Below are 26219 nucleotides of genomic sequence, written 5' to 3'. Positions count from 1 at the left end.
ACCGGATTAAGGTCTGTGAATCCAAATGCTGAGCCTGCAACAGAATGGATGGACATCACTGGGCGATGTCCCGAGTCCAAGACATCTTTTCTTCCCCCCAAACGCTAGAGAAATGACAATCTCATTTCCATCAGAAGGTGAGAACTTGGAAGTAGAAGAGGGTTTTAGTTTTTTTTTTTTCTTTTCTTTTTAGAGACGCACCTGTGGTATACGGAGGTTCCCAGGCTAGGGGTTGAATTAGAGCTGAAGTCACCAACATATGTCACAGCCAGAGCAACGCAGGATCTGAGCCACATCTGTGACCTACATCACAGCTCATGGGAACGGTGGATACTTAACCCACTGAGCAAGGCCAGGGATTGAACCCACTTTCTCATGGATACTATTTGGATTAGTTTCCAATGCGCCACAATGGGAACTCCCCAATTTTTTTTTTAACTGTGAGAGTTCAAACTTTGATTCTTCCAAAGAACCGTTTGCAAGTGCCCTTGGTGGAAGGGATTTAACTTGTCTGCTTTGCTATCTTCTAGACAGGGCTGGTAATTGTACCTCATACAGTTTTATAAGGATTGAATAAGATGTGTACCATATCCTGTACATCAGGGAGCTCAATGAAATCTAGCCCAGCTAAACTGTGCAGCCTCTGGCAGAGTGCCAAGCACAGGCAAAAGGGTTCTGCTGTTTGCTGCAGGATGTTCCACCCATCCATGACTCAGAGTTGATCATATACGTGCCATCCGCAACCTTCTTCTACAAAGTGCTTTCTCCTGCTTCTCCAAGGTACTGGTGAGAAAAGTCCTTCTTACTGCCGTATTTCAGAGATAAGGCATCTAAATCTGAGAAACTTAAGGAACAAATGTCAGGGAACCAGATGTGCATCTTTTTCTATAAAGTGGGCCAAGAATATTTCCCAAGGCTACTAGAGTAACTTTTCACAAACTTGCTCCGACTGGTCATTCTCCCATGGAGGCAGGCGAGATGGTGCAGCCTATCCCACCCACCACCAGGCCTAGATGAACAATACCAGAGTGGGGCTTGAAAGCTTCCCCTCCATCAAGCCCCTGCTCCTTCATTCTCCGCCCCACAAGTTAAGAGTTTTCTCTCGAGATGCTGATTTGCAGTTTTTAAAAAAATGAACTTATACTTGGAAGGTTGGCTGCAAGACTATATGATGATGTAATTATTTATGTAGTCCCAGCTGAGTCTGTGGAATCCAAAAGCCTTAAAATCTGTATCTTCTGTTATAGATTTAGACAGCACTCCACACATCATTTACACACACACATACACACACATCCCTCCAAATATTTCTTTAGTTTCAGACCACTTTTTGATGTAACTGTATTCTATTTTGACATTCTTAAAGCAGCCCTAGCTAAGTGTGAGATGAAAATTTCAAGTCCTGCAGTTCATACAGAGAATAAAGTATAAACTCTGAAGGTGATCTCATGTGCTCAGAATCATGCTCTTATAGATCAAATTGACTCAAAATATAGACCAAACAGAATATAGCAGTTAGAAAGGGAGCCGTCACCTAATCTTAATTAATGTAATGAAGGATATTTTCATCTATATTTTTAAAAATGAGAGTTAAGCCAATGCATTTTCTCCATGTTATTTCCACTTTTTAATTTGGGAACATGACGATTTGTAAAAAAGTAAAAATGCAGTAAATGATGGTAACAAATTATGATCAGAGTTTATTTATTTATTTATTTATTTATTTATTTATTGTCTTTTTAGGGCCACACCTGCAGTATATGGAAGTTCCCAGGCTAGGGGTCTAATCAGAGCTGCAGATGCCAGCCTTTACCACAGCCACAGCAATGTGAGATTCGAGCCACGTCTGTGACCTACACCACAGCTCACGGCAGCACCGGATCCTCAACCCACTGAGCGAGGCCAGGGATTGAACCTCAGTCTTCATGGATACTAGCTGAATTGGTTAACCACTGAGCCACAATGGGAACTCCAGAGTCTTCTGATTTAGAATAAAGGAAGCCCAGAATAATATATTGTCCATTTTCAGCTTATCTTAATTGGTGGAATTTTTATATAGGATGAATTTAACAACTCTTGAAAAGTGAAAAATAACTTCTGCTTCCTTAGTTTTCACACTCTCAGGGTGAGGGTCAGTGGTCATAACAAGAAGGCAGCTTGGAGGGGGGATTTATTACTCCCCACCCCCAATCATGCTCAGCCTCCCATCAGAATGTAGCAGCAGTAGACACGCTGTATGCTATTCAAACACTGCTCAAACAAGTCCTGGGCTGCTCCTCCCAACAGATGCTGTGCCAAAGATTCTTGTATCTTGACAGTCTAAAGACACCACTGGTCCTAATATATCTGTTTATATCCTCATGATAACCCTCATTCTGCCTTTTAAGATTCTGTGTCTCAGTTTGGATATAAGAACATGGAGGTGGAGAGCCCAAACACACACAAAAAAACCTAAAACAAGCCATTTTACACAAGAGAACATTTTGCACAAAAGTGCTAGACCAATGAATGGCCTGCACTGTGGTCTTAGTTGAGCTACAGCATTTTTCTGGGCCTCAATCACTCAACCCATAGAATGAGAGGTGTGAAAGGGCTGATCTCTTCTGCTGGTTAAGCCAAGGCATTTTTGGAAAACTAGGGATTTCTGGTTTCATCAAATATCTGAATCTGGATTGCTTATCAATGCCTGCTACTGGGGATTTCCTGTTGTGGTGCAGCAAAAACTAATCAGACTAGTATCCATGAGGATGCTGGTTTGATCCCTGGCCTCACTCAGTGGATTAAGGATCCAGCATTGCCATGAGCTGTGGCATAGGTCAAAGACATGGCTCAGACCCCAAGCCTCTGTGACTGTGGTGTAGGCCAGCAGCCATAGCTCCAATTTGATCCCTAGCCTGGGAACTTCTCTATGCCACAGCTGCAGCCCTAAAAAGCAAAAACAAACAAACAAACCCCCAAAAAACCCCCAAATCAAAGAACACCTGCTGCTGATCCTGTCTGCCTGGGTCCCTCTGTATTTAACCATTTTCCAAAGGAAGTGAGAAACCCTAACGCAGCAGGACAAATATAGAGAATGGAGCCTAAGTGCTACCTGTGTCTGAGGGTCCCCTGGTTCCATGCCCCTCCTCCTCCCCTCCCCCCAAACCCAAAAGCTGTCTAGGTGGAGGTGGCCTACAAGGCCACACACCTGTATAAGCTGGGGGATCATAAGGAACAAACTGCTCTGGCTCGTCTCAAGTCTTACTTTTTTGCTTCCTTTACTTATGCTTGCAGGAAAAACAAAGGGCCATGTTTCCAAAGGAAAGTTCTTGGGTCCTTCCCCCCCCCCCCAACAAAAGGGATTTTTCCAAAGACAGAAGGGAGTGCAGAGCAAAGAAGCAAACAAAGGACGTGGAATAGTCTATTCGAGGACTCCCACTTGGGCTCCGAGAAAGCCAATCCTCTATTAGTTACAGCCCAGCTTCTCCTGCAGGTGCTGTGGCCACATGGGGCTGGGGCCTGGCTGAGCCATGGCCCAGGTCCTGGTGGGGACAGGCTCCCCTGTGACACGGCCCAAGGGAAAGAAAGCCCCAGGATCAGCAAACTGCCAGCCCCCATAAGTAGATCTAATTATGACTGCTTACTTCAAAAAGGAGATTTAACCCACAGGGGATTTAGCAGGGCCATTTCCAAAGGTCAGCAGGAATCCAGGGCGTGACCTTTGAGAAAATCCTAAAGGCTTCACTGCCCCAGGAATTCTGCAGGTCGGCCACAGTGGACGCCTCAGACTGCAGAGAAACTCAGAGATGCCAATTTAAGTTACAAGGGTCCTAGGGAGCGTGTTTAATTTTAGCATAATGCATGTCTGTCAGCGTGAACTCACAGCCTGTGCACTGGTGGTTAGTCAGGGGGTGACTTGGGAAAAACCATTGACAGGAAAATATACAAAACACTAAAGTATAACCTATTGAGTCAAAAATACTTCTTCAAAACCTGAAAGTGGTTTGCTGTTCTGTGAGAGTCAAAGATCTCTTAGGTGAATTCTTATCTAAAATGTGGACTTCGGTGGCATATCCTGGTGATGCTGATCAAAGTATGACAAGCATCATGAGATATATAATTTTAAAATTACACTTTGGGTTTGTTTTTTTTTTTTTTTAATTTTTAGGGCTGCGGCATATGGAAGGTGCAGGGGTCAAATAAGAATTGCAGCTGCTGACCTACAGCACAGCCACAGCAACTCAGGTTTTAAGCTACATCTGGAACCTACACCACAGCTCATGGCAATGCTGGATCATTAACCCACCGAGCAAGGCCAGGGATCAAACCCGCAACGTCATGGTTACTAGTGGGATTCGGTTCCGCTGCCCCACAGTGGGAACTCCCTCTGCTTTGATTTTTAAAATCTTCTACACAGCGCTTTTCTCAGGAAAAATGGTTGTTGTAGTGGCTCTGGAAAAAATTTTTTCTTTTTGTCCTTTTAAGGCCACACCCGCAGCATATGGAGGTTCCCATGCTGGGGGTCAAATCGGAGCTGCAGTTGCCTGTCTACACTATAACCACAACAACTCAGGATCTGAGCCGCATCTGCAACCTACACCACAGCTCATGGCAATGCTGGATCTTTAACCCACTGAGCAAGGCCAGGGATCGAACCTGCATCCTCATGGATGCTAGTCAGATTTGTTTCTGATCAGCCAAGATGGAACTCCGGCTCTGGTAAAATTAAACAACTCCAAAAGGGGGTCAGGGGACTGGAATGGTTAGCCTATAGTTGGTCAACATGAGTTAGTAAATAAATACATCTGGGACAGGATTATTGTACAGTGATGTAAAAGTACTTGGTGAACTCTAAAGCTGTCCATTGTGTACTGTTATTTCAATGCCTCTCACAGTACACAAAAATTAGGAAAAGAAAAAAGAAAGGAAAACAAACAGCTAGGTAAGTACAGTCTTTCATCCTCATACTTCACTTAAACCAACAACTCTGTAGGTGAATTCACCTCAAGCTTTTAGCTGAGGTGGGACATTGTAGAAAAGGCACATATCTGGTTCTAGATCAAAGAATTAACAGAGTGATCAGAAAATAAATAACTCACGCAAGTGTTCTGTAGAATTATTTGATTTCTGATCTTTTAAAAAAATATCAAACAAGTTGCTACTCTACCTGACCATATTCCAACAAAAGACACCTAGATATACACGATTCACCCTGCCACTGGAACCTTGTTTGTTTGGGTTTTTATTGTCTTTTTTTTAGGGCTGCACACATGGCATATGGAGGTTCCCGGGCTAGGGGTCTAATCAGAGCTACGGCTGTTGGCCTACACCACAGCAACAGCAATGCCAGATCCAAGCCACGTCTGTGATCCACACCACAGCTCATGCAAGCCAGATCCTTAACTCACTGAGTGAGGTCAGGGGTCAAACTTACAATCTTCATGGATACTAGTCAGATTCCTTTCCACTGAGCCACAATGGGAATTCTTGGAACCTTGTTTGCATACCTATTCTTGAGGTTGCGAAGCTCACAGAGATTGAGGAGGTGGAGTTCATTCTCACTTTTTGGTTGCCCCCAAATGTCAAGTTAGGCCATGTATTTGGCCAAAGAAGAAGCTGATAAACTTAAGCTTGCAGGAGTGGAAGACAGGCTTAAAGAAACCATAAGTGGAAGGTACTGTACACAAAACTCCAGCCAATTGGTCACTTTCCCATTTCTCCTTCCCCCAGGGATTGGCCAAGTCTAGTAACCAGTAAGCATTATGAATAATTTTTTTAAATTTAACACAAATCTGTTCTGTTTCATGCTTTCATTTACTCTCTTATAGTGGTATTTTTTTTTCTGGTAAATAAACTAAACTGGGAAAACCAGATCTCCTTTTTGTAACTAAATAGACACAACACAGCGGGGACTGGTGATGCTTTTTCTGAATGGCTCTTAATTTGCAAATCCTAAACACAGAAGTAGACATGCTTGGCAACTCAGAGCATTGTGATTCAGTGTCATCCAGAGACTGGGATTCACAGCCATAACCATTCATAAGGAAAAAAAGGAGAGAATAAGCAAAAAAGATGTTGAAAAGACGGGATAGTATTGAAGGGCTCATCACAGAGCGTCTCAATTTGAAGGCTATTCTCCAAATGTGGCAATCCCTGGTCTGAGAAAACTACCTACAGTGTTCCAAGCACAACGCTTCATTTTTGTTCTGTTTTATTTTACACTGAGTTTTAAGAGTTATGCAGCCCTTAGAAAGTTAAGCAGGTTATTCTAGTCATTAAGTCATTTATATACAACCAAATAGTAAGATTTCCTATACCAGTATTAAGAACAAATAGGATTCATTTAAAGTGATTAAACTATCGCCAAGGGGGAAGGGGAGGGGAGGGGAGTGAACTGGGAGTTTTGGAGATAGTAGATACAAACCATACATTTAGAATGGATAAACAACAAGGTCCTACAGTAGAGCACAGGGAACTATATCCTATGATGGAGAAGAACATAGAAAAAAAAGAACATGTATGTATATACGTGTGTGTATATATATATATATATGAATGACTGAGTCACTTTGCTGTACAGCAGAAATTGGCACAACATTGTAAATCAACGATAATAAGAATATATTTTTAAAAAGAATTTGAAAAAAATAAGAGCCATGTCAGGCTTAAAAAAAAAATAAAGTGGTTAAACTGAATGATGTCTCTCTTTCCCAAAGAGAAAAAGCAGATTATTTCTAATAGAATGTAATTAGCAAAGAGGCTTCTCCAATGTAGGTGCTTTGTTGATCAAATAAAATAGATGCTCCCTAAGTTTGGGGCTTTCTCACTTTCAACATCCCAGGGGGAGAGTATTGTCCTACTCACATGGCCCCCAGCAAGATCGTTCACCACGCAGGGTTCCAGGCAAAGCCTGTCTCACTCTGGGCAAACCCTTCAGACGTGGACTTGGACTCTGGGCATGTGTCTGCCAGGAGGGTGGGCAGGTGGGCAGAGCAGCTGCGTGCATGCGCACTTACCTCTCCCGCTCCTGCTCCAGCAGATTGGTGAAGTCATCGCTCTTGTTCATGTAGTCCGTGTGCTTGTGCTTTTCGTTCTCCAGCTCATACACTGTGCGCCGGTGACACTTCTCCGCCAGCAGCAGCTGCTCTAGCATGCGCCTGTAGGTTTCCTTCTGTTTTTCCTCAAGTCTGTCCAGCTGAGGAAGCAAACGTGGGAAAGGGCTTCATATCTTATTTCATGTACAGATGCCTCTAAATACGTTGTTTGCATTGGTCTAGTAATTGAGTACTTGAAGGGGAGAACATGGTGGAACCTGCTCTTGTCTGCAATTTTCCCCCTTTCCATTGCTTTTCTTAAGGCCATTGGGCATTATGAACTAGCCATGACAAGGCAGCAGTGACTTCTGGCCTCTGGCTCTTTTTCTGTGAACGTAGGTTTGGTTCCTAAGCTTTTAGAACAGACCCACGTCTTGGGACAAAGCCCCCTGCTCAGAAAGAGACTCGCATCCCTCCTGATCTTAGAAAGGTGGAGAGCTGGCATGCACGCGTACCAGACCCCACCCCTGGGTGGGTAGGTAGTTCTCACTGGCACAACCTTTTTTTTGGTCTTTTGTCGTTTTAGGGCAGCAACCACAGCATATGCAAGTTCCCAGGCTAGGGGTCTTATCAGAGCTACAGCTGCTGGCCTACACCACAGCCACAGCAACAACAGATCTGAGCCTCGTCTGCCACCTACACCACAGCTCGCAGCAGCATGGGATTCTTAACCCACTGAGCAAGACCAGGTGTCGAACCCACAGCCTCACGTTTCCTAGTCAGATTCGTTTCTGCTGAGCCACGATGGGAACTCCCTTTTTTTTTTTTTTTTTTAAGGCTTGCAGCTCTGCACATTTCTAGGAAACGTTGTACAAAGGACCCACAGTCCTCTTTTCTCAAGAGATGCTAAATAGGGCAAATCTCAGAACTTGTCAAGAGGATGAATCTTAGACTAAATGAGATTTTACCACATATGATTACAGGGCTTTTGGTGTCTGTTTATCTGGCCGGGCTATGTGATTTTTTTTTTTTTTTCCGCTTTTTAGGGCTATACCTGTGGCATATGGAGGTTCCCAGGCTAGGGGTCAAATCAGAGCTACAGCTCCCGGCCTACACCACAGCCACAGCAATGCAGGATCTGGGCTGCATCTTCGACCTAAACCACAGCCCACGGCAATGCCGGATCCTTAACCCACTGTGCGAGGCCAGGGATCAAACCCAAATCCTCATGGGTACCAGTCGGGCTTGTCACCACTGAGCCACAACAGGAACTTCCCAGGCTATTTAATCTTTAAGGGACTATGCCTTGACCGTATTTTTAGTCCCTGGTGCCTGGAACAAGGTCAGTATTTAGTAAATATTCCATTGTACCCAGTCTTACAATATTAATAGTTTCTCTAGCCTTCCGCTCCTCTTCAGACCCTGGTGCAGGAATTCTCAGCCTCAGCACTACTGACATTTTTGGCTGATTCAGTTTTATTTGAGGGCCTGTTCCCACCTCTGCTCACTGCATGCCTGTACTTGTACCTCCAGTTGTGAGAAAATTATCTGCAGACATTGTCAGATACCCCCTGCAGGGAAACATCCCTGCACCCCCACTTGCAGGTGGGACCTGCTGTTCTAGGTGAAACAGGCATATTTCAAATCCTTTCGCGAGCCCACAGCCAACTCCCTAGAGCCCAGTGCAGCAGCTCCACGGGGACAGTATCAGTCATTCCTCTGACCATCCACAGCAGCCCTTCAGTCATAAGGAGAATCTGAGGGTCCCTCTCCCGTTGTATTATGTCTTCATCGTTGTATTATGTCTTCATGGTGAACAAGCCACTTGTGGGGCCCTGAGTCAGTCAGTACTACCTCCATAATCCTCAGTGTTTTCTCCCTAAGCTTCCATTCCCTTTGCCTAAGAGCAGGTGACCAGGAGGTTCCTGTCATGGCTCAGTGGAACTGAATCTGACTAATATCTATGAGGCTACGGGTTTAATTCCTGGCCTTGCTCAGCAGAATAAGGATCCTGCGTTGCTGTGAACTATGGTGTAGTTCAGGGATATGGCTCAGATCTGGCATTGTTGTGGCCGTGGTATAGGCCAGCAGCTGTAGCTCCAATTCAATCCCTAGCCTGGGAACTTCAATATGCCAGTGCAGTCCTAAAAGGAAAAAACAAAAAACAAAAAAACAAAATAAAACAAAATGCAGGAGAAGACAGACAGACAGGAGAAGCCCAGGTTAACTGCCCCCGGTCATACCAGTTTTCAGGACCGGCAGGCTGTGTTCGGATACATTTCTGGAGTTTTGAGGGGACAGTCTATACAAGAGATTTTTCTCACTGGCATAGTTCCCTGTTATAAAATATTCTCCCCGAGAACTCTCCCATCTTTCCACAAAGTGTAATTTTCACCGTATGTTGTAGAATTTGGCAAGCACTGCTGAAACCTCATCACCATCATCAGAAATGTACAAGGAGCAACTCTTTCCCTCCCCCTTTTCTTTCTTTCTCCTTCCTTCCTCCCTCTTTCTCCCTCCCTCCTCCTCCCTCTTTCTTTCTTTTGTGTTTTTAGGGTTGCACCCATGGCATATGGAAGTTCCCAGGCTAGGGGTCGAATCGGAGCTGCAGCCGCCAGCCTACAGCATGGCCACAGCAATGCCAGATCTGAGCTGCATCTGTGACCTACACCACAGCTCACGGCAACGTGGGATTCTTAACCCACTGAGCAAGGCCAGGGATTGAACCCATAGCCTCATAGATACTAGTCAGGGTCGTTAACTGCTGAGCCAGGAAGGGTACTCCTCTTTCTTTCTTTCTTCCTTTCTTTCTCTGTCCTTTTTTACACCCATGGCATGTGGAAGTTCCGGGGCTAGGGATTGAATCGGAGCTGCAGCTGCAGGCCTCTACCACAGCTACAGCAACATGAGATCCTTAACCCACTGCAACCTACACTGTAGCTCCCAGCCACACCAGATCCTTAACCCACTGAGTGAGGCCAGGGATCAGACCCAGATCCTTTCAAACACTGTGTTGGATGCTTGACCCACTGAGCCACAACAGGCTCTCCAACTTAAATGTTTTAAGTCATATCTCAGATTCCTGCAGTTATCCCTCAGTCCAACTAGTAACCATGGAACTCCAGAGGAAAAGATGGGGGCATTATTAATAGGGCGGTTGACTGAGATATTGAGAGAGACATTGTAGGGGCATCTGGAGAAAAGCCAGCAGAGTGGATACTGTGTTCCAGGGCAGCTTAGGGCAGGAGCTAGGGCTTAGCCTTGCTATGTCCTGCCTGTGCAAGCCTTTGAGATGGGCTCTTCTCAACAGCTGCTGTCCTGGGCTGGACCCTAGAGTAGTGGCTATTGTGTCTCTGGGCTGCGTTCGTCCCACTGACACTAGCACAGCTTAATCTCAGCACTGACTGCCTGATCAAGAAGACAGTCTCCTCCTGGACTCTGCATAGAGGAAGGGTGCTGAGATATTCGTGCCTGTACCGTGTTGTTCACCCAGGACTGCAGAACCAGACTATAAGCTACAAGGGTGGTAAATTCCTCCTTAGCAACAAAGCATTCGTGTCTTAGGATCTAGCTTTCAGTTTTAAATGCTGGATGTAAGAACTAACCTACATAGCAATGGACCAGCAGCGCCAAACCCTGTTCCTTGTTATTTTGTTTGAAACTGTATCAGACCCTTGGGAGAGAACTGAGGTGGGCTTTCCTCTTGGATCTTTGTCGCTTTTCCAGAGACTCTGAAGACCACCTCCCATAACTGCGAGCTTTTTGGGCTCATCAATCACGTACACTGTGTCCCTTGGCTTTTGGTTTTCAGGCTCCAAACTGGCCGAACCGCAGAGGAACGGCAGTTCTTATTAATGAATAGTGAAAGTGAAATGGACACCTATGACTTTGGAAATGGGTAGCTCCCACTTGGCACGAGGTGGAAGGAAAATGGAGTGAGATCATCATAACACCAAGGGCCAAAATTTACTAAGACAGAGTGTACCTGAATCAAGTTGGTGGAGAAGTTCGGAAACTTGAGACAGGGAGGGATTGCCATGTGTTTAAGACAAAAGGATCATGATTCAGGAAATGATCTTAGCTTGGGTCTTGACTGAGCACTCATGGGAGGAGGAATTTAGGAAGATAGAAATCTACTTAAGAGGAGACATGAGGTCTTAAAGACCAAACTGGATTTACCCAAAAGGGAAATAGATCTAAGTGCTGTTAAAATAAGGCTATTTATAAAAGGAGCTATTTCTTTCATTGTTATATCAGAATGGGTGACAGAGGAGATAGAGATAGGGAGCAACGAGACTCCCCTGCATGTTAATGCGGAAATGTTTGAGGAGCTCCTTGTGAAACTGCTGATGGTCTTTCTTGAAATCCAGCAGGGCGCCTTTCTCTGGAAGACGGCAACAGCTGTTCAGTCTGGTTACAGAAAACCTCCACAGGCTTAAGAATTAAAATCTGAGAAGATCAGGGTAGGATGGTGAAGCACATTTGAGTGACTTTCAGGGTGTTAGTTGCCATAGGTGGGCCTTGAGTGAACATGCCCAAGAAACTTGTAGATAGATGTAGATTTGGAAGGAGAGATGAGACAAATGAAAGGCGATTTGGGCAGGGTGGCAGAAGGAGCAGCCCAAGCGTGGGTGTGCTGTGATGGGAAGAGCCCTCTTAGGAGAGATGGTCTGACTCAAGTACAGAACAGGAGGTAAGCTGTATGTTGAACAAAGGATCCTCTTGGCATAGTCATCACTCCTCGGGAAGGGGGGGGGGAAGACCACACAGTGTGGAAGGTGACATTCAGAGGACAAATGCTTCTGAAAACACAGAGACAGTGGAGGCACACAAACAAATCAAAAACTCTAACATCCCTAAAGCAGTGATAGAGCAAGAAGGTGACCATTTGAAAAAAAAAAAAAAAAACTGATCAAAATGTTAAAAACAGGAGTTCCCATCATGACTCAGTGGAAACCAATCTGACTAGTATCCATGAGGATGCAGGTTCGATTCCTGGCCTTGCTCAGTGGGTTAAGGATCCAGTGTTGCTGTGGCTGTGGTATAGCCTGGCAGCTGTAGCTTCGATTTAACTCCTAGCCTGGGAAATTCCATGTGCCACAGGTGCAGCCCTAAAAAGCAAAAAGAAAAAAAAAATTGTTAAAAACAACATCACTACTCAGCCAAGCCTTCCTCCTGCAAAAAAAAGGTTGTGACAAAAGAAAATTTTTTTTTTTTTGCTTTGAGTAGGACAAGCTACTCAAGAATTAGGAAGTTCAGGAGCTCCCAACGTGGCTCAGTGAAAACGAATCTGAGTAGTAACTGTGAGGATGCAGGTTCGATCCCTGGCTCCACTCAATGGGTTGAGGATCCTGTGTTGCTGTGGCTGGTGGCATAGGCTGGCAGCTATAGCTCTGATTGGACCCCTAACCTGGGAACTTCCATGTGTCACAGCCGCGGCCCTAAAAAGACAAAAAAAAGAAAGAAAGAAAGAAAGAAAGAAAAAAAGAAGGAAAGAAAAGAAAAAGAAAAAGAATTAGGAAGTTCAAATACAGGAGAAGGCAAAGTTCTGAGGAACAGTCACCTGCTTCAAGTGTGTCCCCATGAGGCCCCAAGGCTTCAGAAACAAGGGGAGGTGGCAGTGAGGAAAACCACTCGTATAAGATGGGTTTCCTAGGCCTGGGCATGGTGACTAAAAACAAGAAAGATTAAAGAGGCTTAAAAAGGCAGGTGGGAAAGAGCTGTCAATCAGTTATGGATACTGTCTAAATCAGATCTTTACAAGATATGTCGAACTGAGCTGAAGCAAGGTTTTTCATAAGTTAAAAGTTAAATTATAATAAATTGCTTCTGGAGTTCCCTGGTGGCTCAGCAGGTTAAGGATCTGGTGTTTTGCTGCACAGGTTTGATCCCTGGGCCAGGAGATTCAGCATGCTGCAGCCTCAACCAAAAAATAAATCAGTAAAATGAAATGAATTGCTTCAGATTCCTAACTTTTGTGTTCTTTTTTCATTTATGAAACTAATTTCACATCTGTGAAATTTTTTACAGGAATTCTGAAGAGTCATTATGGCTGGACCCATCAGTTGGTTCCCTGATATGGCATCAAGATTCTGCTATGATGTGAGAATATTTTTAACATGTGGTATCATGAATAATTAACAACAATCAGTAGTTCCTAATACAATCTTGTATAAAAATGATTAAATATTGTCTTGTTAGATTTCATCTTAAACAATTTGCCCTAAGCCTTCCATTGGTATTTTGCCTCAACTTTTATGTTTTAGCCCCTCATCTGAGACAATTTTAATTAATTAGTTTATTTATTTATTTATTCTTTTTAGGGCCACGCTGATAGCATATGGAAGTTCCCAAGGTAGGGGTCGAATCAGAGCTGCAGCTGCCAGCCTGCACCATAGCCACATCAACAAGGGATCCAAGCCACATCTTCGACCTACACCACGGCTCACAGCAATGCTGGATCCCTGACCCACTGATAGAGACCAAGGATCGAACCTGAATCCTCATGGATCCTAGTCGGATTTGTTTCTGTTGTACCACACCGGAAACTCTCTGAGACCATTTTAATTGTGACTGAGTCTACGCAATATCAAAACTTAGTGGCTTTATAACCATAAGTATCAGTAATAAAAATCAATTTAACTCTAGGTTACCAATTTGATAATAATCTGAAAATTCAACACTTAAACCCATAGGCACCTCACATTTTTATATTTATCATCTCTGAGAGAAGTAAAAGAACAGACTGAAGAGCATGTAACTCTCCCCATCACATGAGAAATATATTTTGGGCTTTAAGTAGGTTTAAAGAAATGCTTCTGCAATTCTTATCAATGAAATGTATCCACAATGATGCATCACGTCATTAGACTTTAATTCTCCATCAGGGCATCATAAACGGTTGCCTTTGAAGGGAAAGGTTAAAGCGTGTAAAGTGGGAGGATGTGGAAACACCCCGAGGCTCCCTTCTGGGGCTGGTTGGTGTGTTTACCTCTGAGATGGGTTTCTCGTACACGTCCTCCCCTACAGACTTCTCCTGGGCTAGTATGGCGTCTCGGTGCAGGACTCGCAGCACTTTCTCCGGCTCCGCAGACCCATAATGAGCCTCCAGAACCTCAGGCTTGGTCTTCTCCGTCTTCAGCATGTGGATCACATCTTCTCTGGCCTGTGGTGGAAAGCGTGGCAAGGTCAGGAGGTTAACAACAGAAATCCTCTGCTCCCAGAATCGGCTCAGCGTTTGTGGAATACACCCCCATCTCGGCAGGGCTATTGGCAAATTCGCTGGGTGTTTTCTGTTCTTTTTTACCAAAAGCAGATTGGCAAGCAGATACTCTGCTTCAGGTTGCTAGGAAGCAGGCAAGCAGAAAAAGGGGTTGTGCTAATATTAACTGCATAAAAACCGCTCTATGGAGTAACAGTGATTCTGAGGGGGGTTGGGGGGACTGCTCCTGGGATATTTGAGCCAGTTTCAGTGCACCTGAGGTCAATGATAATCTTAAAGTTTTCTAGGTATGCCCTCAATGTCATGTCGTGTTCAAACCTGGCTGAAAATAAAACCCCACTCTTCCCTCTTCCAGTTATAACCCCACATGTAATTAGCAGAAACAACTTTTATTAGTGATATTCTGGTTCCCATCAAGTGATTCGTTTTGCACAGAAACAGGTGATTGGGAACTCACATGGTCCTAGGCTGGACTTATCAATCTAATGTGTTCCCACTGAAGGTGAAATTGAATTCCTGTAATATCTAGACTGCTGATCAGATGAGTCGGGTTGGCTGGGTCAGGGGTGTTCTTTTGGTTTCTTGGCAAGACATTAGCACCTTGTTGAAGCTCTTGAGAAAACCACGTGTTTATAGGCTTTCAATCATATTGATGACGGGGACCCATCACATAACGCAAATACATCTGGACACTTTTTCTACAGACGAGGAGTGATGAACTTTATAGTCGAGATGGGATGGACATTTACTAGTTGCTCTGTCATCGGGACATTTTTTGGGTAATTGAGGTGGGTAAGAAGTACCCTGACTTCATGTAGCCTTGAAACAAACTGGCAACAGTTTCAGTCTGTGACAATGAAATAGAATTTTCCACCATGTGGTGCTAACTCTAGGTTTTAAATCATAAACCTGGCTCATGATCATGGTATTCTAAACGAGGGGCTATACAGGGAACCTTACCCAGTATTCTGGGATAATCTGTGTGGGAAAAGATCTGAAACAGAGTGAATGTGTGTACATGTACACCTGAATCACTTTGTTGTACAGCAGAAGCTATGACATTGTAAATCGACTATACTTCGATAAAACTTTAAAAAATGAAAAAAGAAAAGAAAAGGAAATGATAGAGAAAAAAGTAAAATGAACAAGGGGGCTAACTTGTTAGCCCTGAGACAGGACCACTATGTCTTTCTTGAGATTTCTCACTTTTATTGCTTTTTCGTGGTCTCCAAATTCATCTAATCCCAAATTGCTAAAGATGAATGTTTTGTAGAAATGTCAATGGACTGGAATTTGCAGGTTTTCTCCCTCTTGTCTCTGCCACATATACATGTGCTTGTTTCAAGACAAAATTGGGAAATACCAATTTTGAAGAAACCAGTGGTTTGGAATTAACAAGAGAGTTAAAGCCAGGCAATAATTTAATGGAAAGGCCATGTGTTTTCATGCAGGGTGAAAGGACAAAGCACAGAGACACTGTCTCTGTGCAGCTTAGAAAGAGGTGCCTGCTTCTTCCAGGAGACACAGCCCTGAGTCAGAGCGCAGCTTGCTGTCCAGTGCTCTGGGCTGTAGTTCAGGCCCTGTTTATCCCCTTTGCCTGCACCCTTGTGCAAGGCACACTTCACATCTGGAGTCCAAGGTGTGTCCATTTTTATTGGCCTTAACATTGCTAATGTAAACAAAGAGCTTTACAACCATAAATAGGTAGCTATTTTAGTATAAAAGTTTAAGCCATCTGGTTTAAAAATATGTAAATGTTATTGGTAGCTTTCTTTTTAACCAAATATTTCTCATTCTCTTAGAGGGAAGCAGCTTCTTTTGCTCCATTTGATGTAAAACACCTATTTTCCCCCCCTAAAAAAATGTGCTTATGCTTGAACTATATTAATTGTGATATGCTGCAGGTACCACACGTTTCATGCTGAGTTTAATTACCTTAGACACTAACTACCAAAGAAAAAGAGTCTATGGTTCTGTCACACTGAGCATTATATATTTAGAACCACATTATTCATCAGGAACTATCTAAAAGTTTTTTAATTGCTGTAATAAAAATCATAGAAAGAATACAGATGTTGCCCTTAAGTTACTGCTATTTAAAATGGCTTAATATACTAAATCAATCATTCATATTGCGGTACCTGTTTAATGAAGGGAATAATGAAGATGTGATCGCAATAGATTTTTTTCATTAAATATACGATTCAATCTATGTAAATAGATCCTATATCCTGAGGAGAAAACCAGTTAACATCTCTGTTTTGAGAGTCTTGTTAATTTTTGTGTAAAAGAATGAAATTCAAAATGTAAGGACATTCCTGTCCTATTTTCACATGGAAATTGTATCATAGGCAAGTACTTAAAGTCTTAGTGTGCTGAGGAGCTGCTAACTAGACCACTATGTTTAAGTAGATGTTAAGGAGCCTAAGGGAAGAATACCTTAAACAAGGCTCTAGAAAGGGAGAAAAGGAGGTCAGAGGAAAAAGAGACAATAAAAATATTTAATTTTGTCTGGATGATGGAGGAGAATAAACAGGAGATTGGGTATAGAGACACAGAGGGGTATCATCCTTCTCTCCCATCCCACATGGTCCCTCTTTGTGCCAAGGGAGGCGGGCAGCGGTCAGGAGGAAAGATGTCCCTGCAGAACTGAAACGCACTCCATGGAGCAAGGGCTTGTCTCAACTGGCTGTCTAAGGAGCTGATTCAAAACGTGTGGGGGCAGCAGAGAGCCATTCTGCAAAGCTCAGGGCCAACGGGCAAGTGTGTGACCAAACTCTCAAAGTCAGCGATGGGTATCTGGAGTTTGCTGTGACAGTAGGGATGGGAGGACAGAATGAGACACAGGACAAGTGGCATATATCAGAAGAGGGCTGAATTCAGTCATCTATTCAATCAATATTTGTGTGCCTTGACTTTGGGCAATGCACTGTGTTTGGTACTGGAGATAGAATTGCATCCAGAGGCATCAAGATCTAGAGGGACAAGGACAAACCATTGAAAGTCATTTACATTATACCATGATAAGCCTTATGCTGGAGGAGATACAGCGGGCTAAGAACTTCATCCAGAAGAATACTTGATTTGGCTGCTGGAGGAAGCTTCCTGGAGAAAGTTAGCCAAGATCTCACAATAAGTACTTGAGCCAGAGAAAAAGGGGAGGAGCTAGGGTCATCGTGTTCTGGGCCAGGGGAAAGCTGTAGGCAAAGGCCAAACCAAATAGATTCAGAGGCAGGGGCTGGGGCAACATGAGGCTGGTGTGATAAAAAATGGGTGACTCATGAATAGCCTTAAACCAGGCAGTGAGTTTACATTTCAACACGTAACAGCAGGAAGCCTTGAACTTTTTTTTTTGTCTTTTGTCTTTTTAGGGCCACACCTGCGGCACATGGAGGTTCCCAGGCTGGAAGTGTAATCAGAGCTATAGCTTCTGGCCTATGCCAGAGCCACTGCAATGCCAGATCCAAGCCACATCTGCGACCTACACCACAGCTCATGGCAATGCCAGATCCTTAACCCCTGAGCAAGCAATCCTAGGGATCGAACCCGCAACCTCATGGTTCCTAGTCGGATTCGTTTCTGCTGTGCGACAACAGGAACTCCAAGAAGCCTTGAAATTTTTAAGCAGCATCATTGTGACATGGTCCAATTTGTGTGGTGGGAAGATCCTTCATCTGCTATGTGAAAAATGTACAAACTCTAAATTAGCAGGTCTGATGGTGCAACATAAGAATTGTGATTTAAAAGAAACCACTGCTTTAGAACAGATAGGACAGTTCTGCACCAGAAGCACTTAAAATGCCCACTATGGTACTTTAAAGCACCCCAAGGGTCTTCCATTTCCCAGGAACTTGCTTGCTCCAGAATTTTCTCCTCTTCTGTGTCATCAGTTCCACTGATCCTTCTTCACCAAGGCATCGTGGTCACTTCAGACCAGCAGCATAAACCAGGAGGGTTCCTGGAAACTGTAGTACTTATTTGCTACTCATGTGCAAAGGAGGGGGACCAACTGTCACAGTTTGCCAGGAACTGAGAAGAACAGAGTGCCCCACAGTTGGAGTATGGCAAATCGGGACATTCCCAGGCAAGTGGGACGAGTTCGAAATCCTAGGGCAGAGTCTGAGTGGAAAGAATGGATATTTCAAAATGGCCCTGCATCTAGCAGGACAGCCATGGTGGACTTACGGTACTCAGGAACTGAATTTCCTTGCATTCCAAAACTTAGTTTTCTTTAAAGGCAAAATGCCATTATTGGTGAATATGCCTGTGACAATTTTAACTATTTTTAAAACCTGTGGGATATTTTAATCTTTGTGAAAACCCCCGAATGAGTGGGAAAGAATGCTTAGTTCTTATGAGACATAGCTTTTCCACACTTCTAAAATGGATACGTGTGTCTAACTCTGGGAGGACAGGGTCAGCAAAAGGAGCCATGGAGCTTCAAGTTCAAGTGGTCCATCCTCTTGAAGCACCAAGATTACTTAAAGACTTGGGGTGGATGGTAAGTAGTTGAAAACTCTTTCAAAACATCAATACAATATTAATATTTACTTAGATGTTTAGGTCAAAACCCCAGACCTAGAGATATTTGCTTGAGGTGGAGATTCTTGGATGATGCCACCTTGATGCCCAGCATGGTGTCCCCTCGCATAGGTTGGGAGGGAACACAGCCAGGTGGGAAGTTTGAGAAGCTTGCCCCTAACTACACACCTCTGACATGCTATTTCCTGCCAAGAGCTGTTGACTTTAAATGAGAGATGCATTTTGAGGAAAGACTGTATCTATTTCTATGCTGTGAAGAACCAGAATATCACAGTTTCTAAACATTATCACTTCTTTGTATTATTTGTTTAACCACTTGAATATGGTCTATCGCTGCATTGAGCTAAGGAACCCTAGAAAAGAGGACCCTGGAAGACCAACACAGTGATCTTCTCTAAGTGCCCTCCCATGCTCAGAATTCAATGTTAAGTACTATTTAAATAAGGTAATTTATTAGTTTACTCGCCAATTTCTTTCTTAGGCTGTGAGCTGCTTTGCAGACAGGGACTGTGTCTTCAGTGTCTACCAAAAGAGTGCCTGCCCACAGGATAGGCATTCAGTAAATATTTGTTGAAATAAAAAATAAAATAAAATTCAGTGATACAAAGTCAGAGAGGCATAAACTGGCACTAAAAGTCTCAAAACAACCTTAACTATGTAGCCTTGTTTAAAAGATCTAAACAATTACATTTTGTCAACTTCTGCTCCTTCATCTGACATTCTTGTCTACAATTTAGGAGTCATTTTGTTCTTCTTCAGTTTATTCAAAAAATAAAATATGTAAACAGAATAAAGAAAAACAGTACATTCCACCAGAATGTTATAAAAGAAAATAACCTGTCTTTAAATTTCATGCTCTTTACCCGAGTTTGCTAAAATGGAATGTTATAAATGTATTGGAAGAAAAAAAGCCATGCAATTTATGATGGTATTAGCTATTACTCTGGAAACTAAACTCAGTTTTTTCCTCCTCAATATTGGAAAGCAAAGTTAACATGATTAGTAACACAACAGTATACAAGGAGAAAATTCAGATGAAGTTAGTTTAAAGGGCTGTTGGGGCTAAAAATGAGTTTTTTGGTTTCTCTGGAGGAATTTCTCTTCACAACTATATGGTTAATAGTGGCCTCAGTGTCTCTATACAACTTATATATTAAGATTACTCCTTTCTTGCACTTCAGACTGACTATTATCCAAAATAAATCTTCTATTAAAACATCATAAGCAGATGATATTTTTCATATTAAAGCTTGCTTCTAGCAATACCATGATAGCTTGAATTTTCAAAAGTAAAATTTCTCAAAATCCCAATGCTGTTTTTTGTGTAGAAAAATCCATCCTAAGGTGCATAGAATTTCAAGGAACCCCAAAGCGCCAAACAATCTCGAAAAAGAACAAAGTTGAAGATCTCATGCTTACTCCAAAGCTACAGTAATCAAAACAGTGCTTGCATAAATACAGACATTTAGACTAGTAGGATAGACTAGAGATCCCAGAATAAAACCTCATATATATGATCAAATGATTTTCAATATGAATGTCAAGGCCATTCAATGGAAAGTGGATATTGTTTTCAACAAATAATGTGGGGAAGACTAGATATCCACAAGCAAAATAATGAAGTTGCATCCTTATCTTATACCATATACAAAAACTAACTAACTAAGACCTGAAGGAGAGCTAAAACTCTTAGAAGAAAACAGAAAGAAAACCTCATGATATTGGATTTGCCAGTGATTTCTTGGATATGACACCAAAAGCATAAGCAATAAAAGAAAAAAATAGATAAATTGAACTACATCAAAAATTTAAAACTTCTGTTTATCAAAGAGCACAATCAGCATAGTGAACAGCAACCTACAGAATGGGAGAAAAAAATTTTCAAATCATACATCTGATAAGAAATTAATATCCAGAATGTATAAAGAACTGGTACAACTCCACAACAAAAACAAAAAACAACAACTGACTTTAAAATGGGCAAAGAACTTAAATAGACATTTCTTTTAAAATAAATTTATTGACGTATAGTTGATGTACAGTATTATATGTCACAGGTGTACAATATAGTAATTCACAATTTTTTTAATTTAAGAAATTCAACAGCCTTTGTTTATATATTCTTGCAGATTTTCAGAGTTCATTAATAAGTTAAAGGACCTGAGAAGTTCTGCAATAAAGAAACCTATCCAACTTTTGTCTGCAGCATTTTCCCATTCCTATTTGGCTAGGAACACCCATTTCTTTGATTAATATATACTTGACATCCTGTGGAATTAGTGTTCTGCAGTGATTCACAATTTTTAAAGGTTATATTCCATTTATAGTTATTGTAAAATATTGGCTATATTACCCCTGTTGTACAATAGCCTTATAGCTTACTTTATATGTAACAGTTTGTACCTCTTAATCCCCTTAGTTCCCCTCCACACTTCCCTCTCCCCACTGGTAACTACTAATTTTTTCTCTATATCTGTGTGTCTTCTTTTTTGTTAAATTCACGTTTGTTTTATTTTTTAGATTGCACATATAAATGATATCATACAGTATTTGTCTTTCTCTGTCTGACTTATTTCACTTAGCATCATTATGCCCCCCAAGTCCATCCATGTTATTGCAAATGGCAAAATTTTGTTTTTTTATGGCTGTTTTATTTCATTGTGTTTGTGTGTGTATATATTTTTAATCCATTCATCTACTGATGGATACTTAGTTTGCTTCCATGTCTTGGCTATTATAAATAATGCTGCTATGAACACGGGATGTATGTATCTTTCTTTAGAATTAATGTTCTTTTAGAATTAATGTTTTTTGGTTTTTGTTTTCCAAGATATACCTAAATAGACATTTTTTCAGATACACAAACAGCTAACAGGCACTATCCCTTATCATTAGGAAAATGTAAATCAAAACCACAGTGAGATACCATTTCACACCCATTGGGATAGCTATCTTAAAAAAAAAAAAAAAAACAGGAAATAGCAAGTATTGGCAAGGATATGGGAAATTGGAATTCTTGTACACTGCTGATGAAAATGTAAAATTGTTCAGGCACTATGGAAAACAGTAGGGTTGGTTTCTCAAAAAAAATTACAAATAAATTACCATTTGACCCAGCAATTCCCCCTCTGGGTACACACCCAAGAGAACTGAACACGTATGTTCATAGCATCATTATTCACAATAGCCAAAAGGGGGAAACAACCAAAGCACTCATTGACAGATGAATGGATAAACAAATGTGGTATATACATACAATGCAATGTTACTCATCCTTTAAAAAAAAAAAAAAGAAATATGACCCATGCTACAACAAGGATGAACCCTGAAGATGCTACACCAAATGAAATAAGCCAGTCACACACAAAAAAAATACTATATAATTCCATTTGTATGAGAAAAGTCAGATTCACAGAGACAGAAAGTAGAATGGTGGTTGGTAGGGTGGGAAGGAAAAGACAATGGAGAACTATTGTTTAATGGCACAGAGTTCCAGGTCTGGAAGATGGAAAAGTTCTGGAGATGGATGAGTGGCTCATAACAAGGTGAATGCATTTAATGTCAATGAACTGTACACTTAAAAATGGTTAAAATGGTGAGGGTTTTTTTTGGCGTGGCATGTGGAAGTTACCAGGCCAGAGATCAAACCTGCATAGTACAGACCATGCTAGATCCTTAACCCAATGAGCCACCAGGGAACTCCTAAAATGGTAAGTTTTGTGTTATGTATATTTTGCCACAATTTAAAAAAAATTAAAAGTACTGCCTTTTTCACCCCCAAAAAATTCAAATAAGAAAAATCATCCCCAATCCTTTATCTAGAGAAAACCGTTTTTTTAAAGTAAAATTCTATATAATAAATTATAAAAGTGCAGTCATATTTTCCTCATAATTAGTTGAACATCACAATCATCCATGGATTTAAACACATTTTCACTACTTATGTGGTTTTCTCCTTTTCCCTTTTTTACACACATTGGGATATTAATAGCAAGACAGCTGCTGTGTCCCAGATTAGTAATTAGATAAGGCCACAGGTTCCCCCGTGGTGCTGTGATTCTGCAGTGTATAATTTCTTAAATTCCAAAAGACTCCAAGCTTTTTGTTCTGTGCTAATAAAGACCTTGGGCAGAGCCTTGAAACTGCCCAGCCATATGTGTGCTCAGGGCCAGCAGATAGGGTCCATCTCTCTGTGAGCTGGCTGAGAAGCTCCCTAAGACATGGAGATGTCATTGCTAAGGCACAACTGGATGAATAGGTTGTCGCTGTAGCTGTGTATCCAGCTCAGTGAACTCAATCCCCTCAGCATAAACCCCAACATGAGAGCCAGGACAGACCTCTGTACCGATATCTCCATACCAACACTTCTGCTGCAACTCTGCTTATTGGCCTAAATTTTCTTCATCACCTTGCTTTAGCCAATGATGGTCTCCTTCACAGATGGTCTCTGGAAGTATTTTTCAAGCATGAACGGAACCCTTCAAGGTAGTCTCATCCGGAGGATTGAGTGCAGGGGGCCCCCACCCTGGCAGGGCAATTTGCATGAGGAACCCAGGCTCTTCTTGGGAAAGAGCTCTTCCTAAGGAGCAAAGGCTCCATTTTGGTTGAGGGACAATGGAGCTGGGTCAGAGGGGAAGGGTGATTCTGAGGGCAGCACAGTGTCTGTCCCTCAGACCCCCCTCTAGCCCGCCCCCCTTGCCTGACGCCTGAGTCCCAGGGTGAGGCCGTGTCTGAAAGACCCCAGGGAAAAGGAGAGGAATTGGCAACTTAGAATTCCAGGCATTGAGCCTCAGGAGTAGATGAGGAAGGTGGGAAGGGCCAGCCCTTTCTCTACCTGGCATCCTGCTGCAGTGCTCATCAGTCCGAGCCGCTTCTGAGGTGACATGAACTGACTTAAGGGGAAGAGAAGGCCCTGGAGTCACACACAGCAGTGCCAGCTGTGCCTCAGCAGGCACCCAGCACAGCAGGTGCTGCCACAGTGTGGCATGGGGAAAAGAGAATGGCAATGGCAGCCCAGGCGGATGTGTGCCAACATGTGCAATCACCCTTGGAGGACCTTTTGTGTATTACAGGAGAAACCCAAAGGGCCTGGCCTTCCCACAGAGTAGGAGTGGTGGGGAGGATGGGGGGGGGAAGGTGAGGAGGATGGAGGTGGTGGGGGGGGTGAGGAGGATGAGAGGGGTGGGGGGTGAGGAGGAAGGGAAGGTAGGGGAGGTGGGGGAGTGAGCAGGAGAGGGAACAGGTAGCTTCCTTTCTTTGATTTTATTTTTATCCTCTGGTTGTTGAGGGCTGAGAAATATCAGTAATACTCTTTCAAAAAAGAAAGACTGAAATCCAGCAGGAGGACAGACACTGAGTAGATAAAATTGATACATGAGGTTTGTTTGAATCACATAACAGTAAGTTCCCTTGGATGGCTTATATTTTTTTAATGGATTCATTTCACCCTCTCCGTGAACCCTATATTTATAGCATACCTCTGACCGACTTAGAACGACTATAGTTTAATTTTTTGAACAGAGATACGAGAAAATCTCAGCCATTATGAACCTATAGAGAATGTCACACTGGATATTTATTTTTATAGATAATTGTTTAAAGTTAGTACTTTAAACACCAGAGTATTTTCATTGTAAAGGTTTGGAATAGAAGCATCTCACATGAATTATAAAGTCTCTCTGCTCTTAAAAAGAATATAATATACATAAGTTAATATCTTTTTGAGAACCCGGGGTGGTCATTCTAAGTATCCATTGTTCTCATGTACAAAAGTGTACATTGTTAATGTGGTTTCTTCATCCACCTGAATTTGTTTCTCTTTAAACAGGCTGCTGATGGAAACTTGGAGCTAATTCTTTGGCTTATTTTTACTCCTACTCAAGAGAAGCAGTGTGGTAGGAAGAACATGTACTTGGGGGAGTTCTTTTCATGGCGCAGCCGTTAATGAACCCGACCATAAGGATGTGGGTTCCATCTGTTGTTGTCTCCAGCTGTGGTGTAGGTCGCAAACTCGGCTCAGATCTGGCGTTGCTGTGGCTGTGGCATAGGTCAGCAGCTACAGTTCCAATTCGACCCCTAGCCTGGCAACCTCTATATTCTGCAGGCTTGGCCCTAGGGAAAAAAAAAAAAAAGAAAGGGACATGCACTTGGGACTCTTGAGTTAGAAACGTGCATCAGCACTACTGTCAGCGTGACCTTGGACAAGTGAGTTAGCATCTCTGAACTCAATTTCCTCATCCGTAAAATGGCCATAACAGTAGCGCCCTCACGGGTTTCACATGAGCTGATGTATAAGAGTACTTGGCAAATTTAGCTGCCCTGCCCTTTGGCAGGCATGCTATAGCTCTGCCGTTGACTGTGGCTAATGTGACTGCAGCCACTTAGCTCTCAACTTCAGTGTCTCCACCTGTAAAAGACTGAGATATACGGGTGATTGATATAGTGCCTGGGATACTGTGGATGCCCAGGAAAAGGAAACCTCCTCCTTTTCCTTTTCTCAGGAGAGTGGATTGACTGATGTAGAACAGCTGGAACTACCAGGCAATATAACCGAAGGCCTTTCCACAAGCGGAATTAGCAGCTAAGGCAGTTTTCCTCATCCTTGTTGCTCTCCATATCCCGTGGCTCTCCAAACCACTCACAACAGTGCCACAGTACAGACTTCACAGACACTGGCAGCCCCAGAGAACCTGCCTTGTGCCTCTAAGTCTCTTGCACTATTTATTGGTGAGATTTGAATGAGCAGTTCCTTGTCTTATTCAAGAATTTGGACTCCACTGTTTACGCTAGAGTCTGCAGTTTCTTCATCACCCCTGTCAAAAGTTGCTATTGCAGCAGGAATGACAACAATTTTTCCTAAACTTTTCCAAGTATTCTATTTAAAACCTGGCATCAGTATAAGAAACAATGTCCAACAGCCCATCTCATGCTGATGCTCAGGCTGGAAGCAGGCATTGCCTTTAAACGAAGGTGCAACCAAAGTCAAGCCCTTTGATTTAAGAAAAGAAAGTAAAAATAAATACAGAAAGAGAAAGGTTAATTTTTTAAATTGCACCTTCAATGTTTAGTAAAATGCCTATGAGTCCCTAGTTGGATGTCCTTTTTTAAAGAAAGGAGATCCCTGAATAAGTCACAAGACTTCTGTAATGTGTGTGATTTGTTAACTGCTTTTATGGACAATATTTGGCTTTCTAGTGCCAAACCTCATTTTGAAATGCAAACGCTACCCTTTCAAAGAGAAAATGTAGTTGAATACCACGGCTCATACAATTACCATGCTTTTTCACTATACTGGACCACACTCAAAAATTTTTTATCCAGGAGTTCCCGTTGTGACCCAGTGGTTAACGAATCCAACTAGGAATCATGAGGTTGCAGGTTCGATCCCTGGCCTTGCTCAGTGGGTTAAGGATTCAGCATTGCCACGAGCTGTGGTGTAGGTT

At 42.5% G+C, this 26219-nt stretch overlaps 1 protein-coding gene across 3 annotated transcripts in view; it reads right to left on the bottom strand.

Moving 5' to 3' along the window:
• FILIP1 (filamin A interacting protein 1) overlaps positions 1–26219 on the bottom strand; it is a 206741-nt gene that overhangs the window by 59657 nt on the left and 120865 nt on the right. For all 3 annotated transcript variants that reach the window (XM_047763740.1, XM_047763735.1, XM_047763725.1), the window contains exons 3-4: positions 14005–14178; positions 6996–7174 (exon numbers count right to left, since the gene is read on the bottom strand). In XM_047763740.1, coding sequence (XP_047619696.1) covers positions 6996–7174; positions 14005–14178 — 353 coding nt within the window. The remainder of the gene's footprint in view (positions 1–6995; positions 7175–14004; positions 14179–26219) is intronic.

This window comes from Phacochoerus africanus, chromosome 2 (genome assembly GCF_016906955.1).
Source record: "Phacochoerus africanus isolate WHEZ1 chromosome 2, ROS_Pafr_v1, whole genome shotgun sequence".
NCBI lineage: Eukaryota > Metazoa > Chordata > Mammalia > Artiodactyla > Suidae > Phacochoerus > Phacochoerus africanus.
This window is presented reverse-complemented; position numbering and strand designations above follow the sequence as displayed.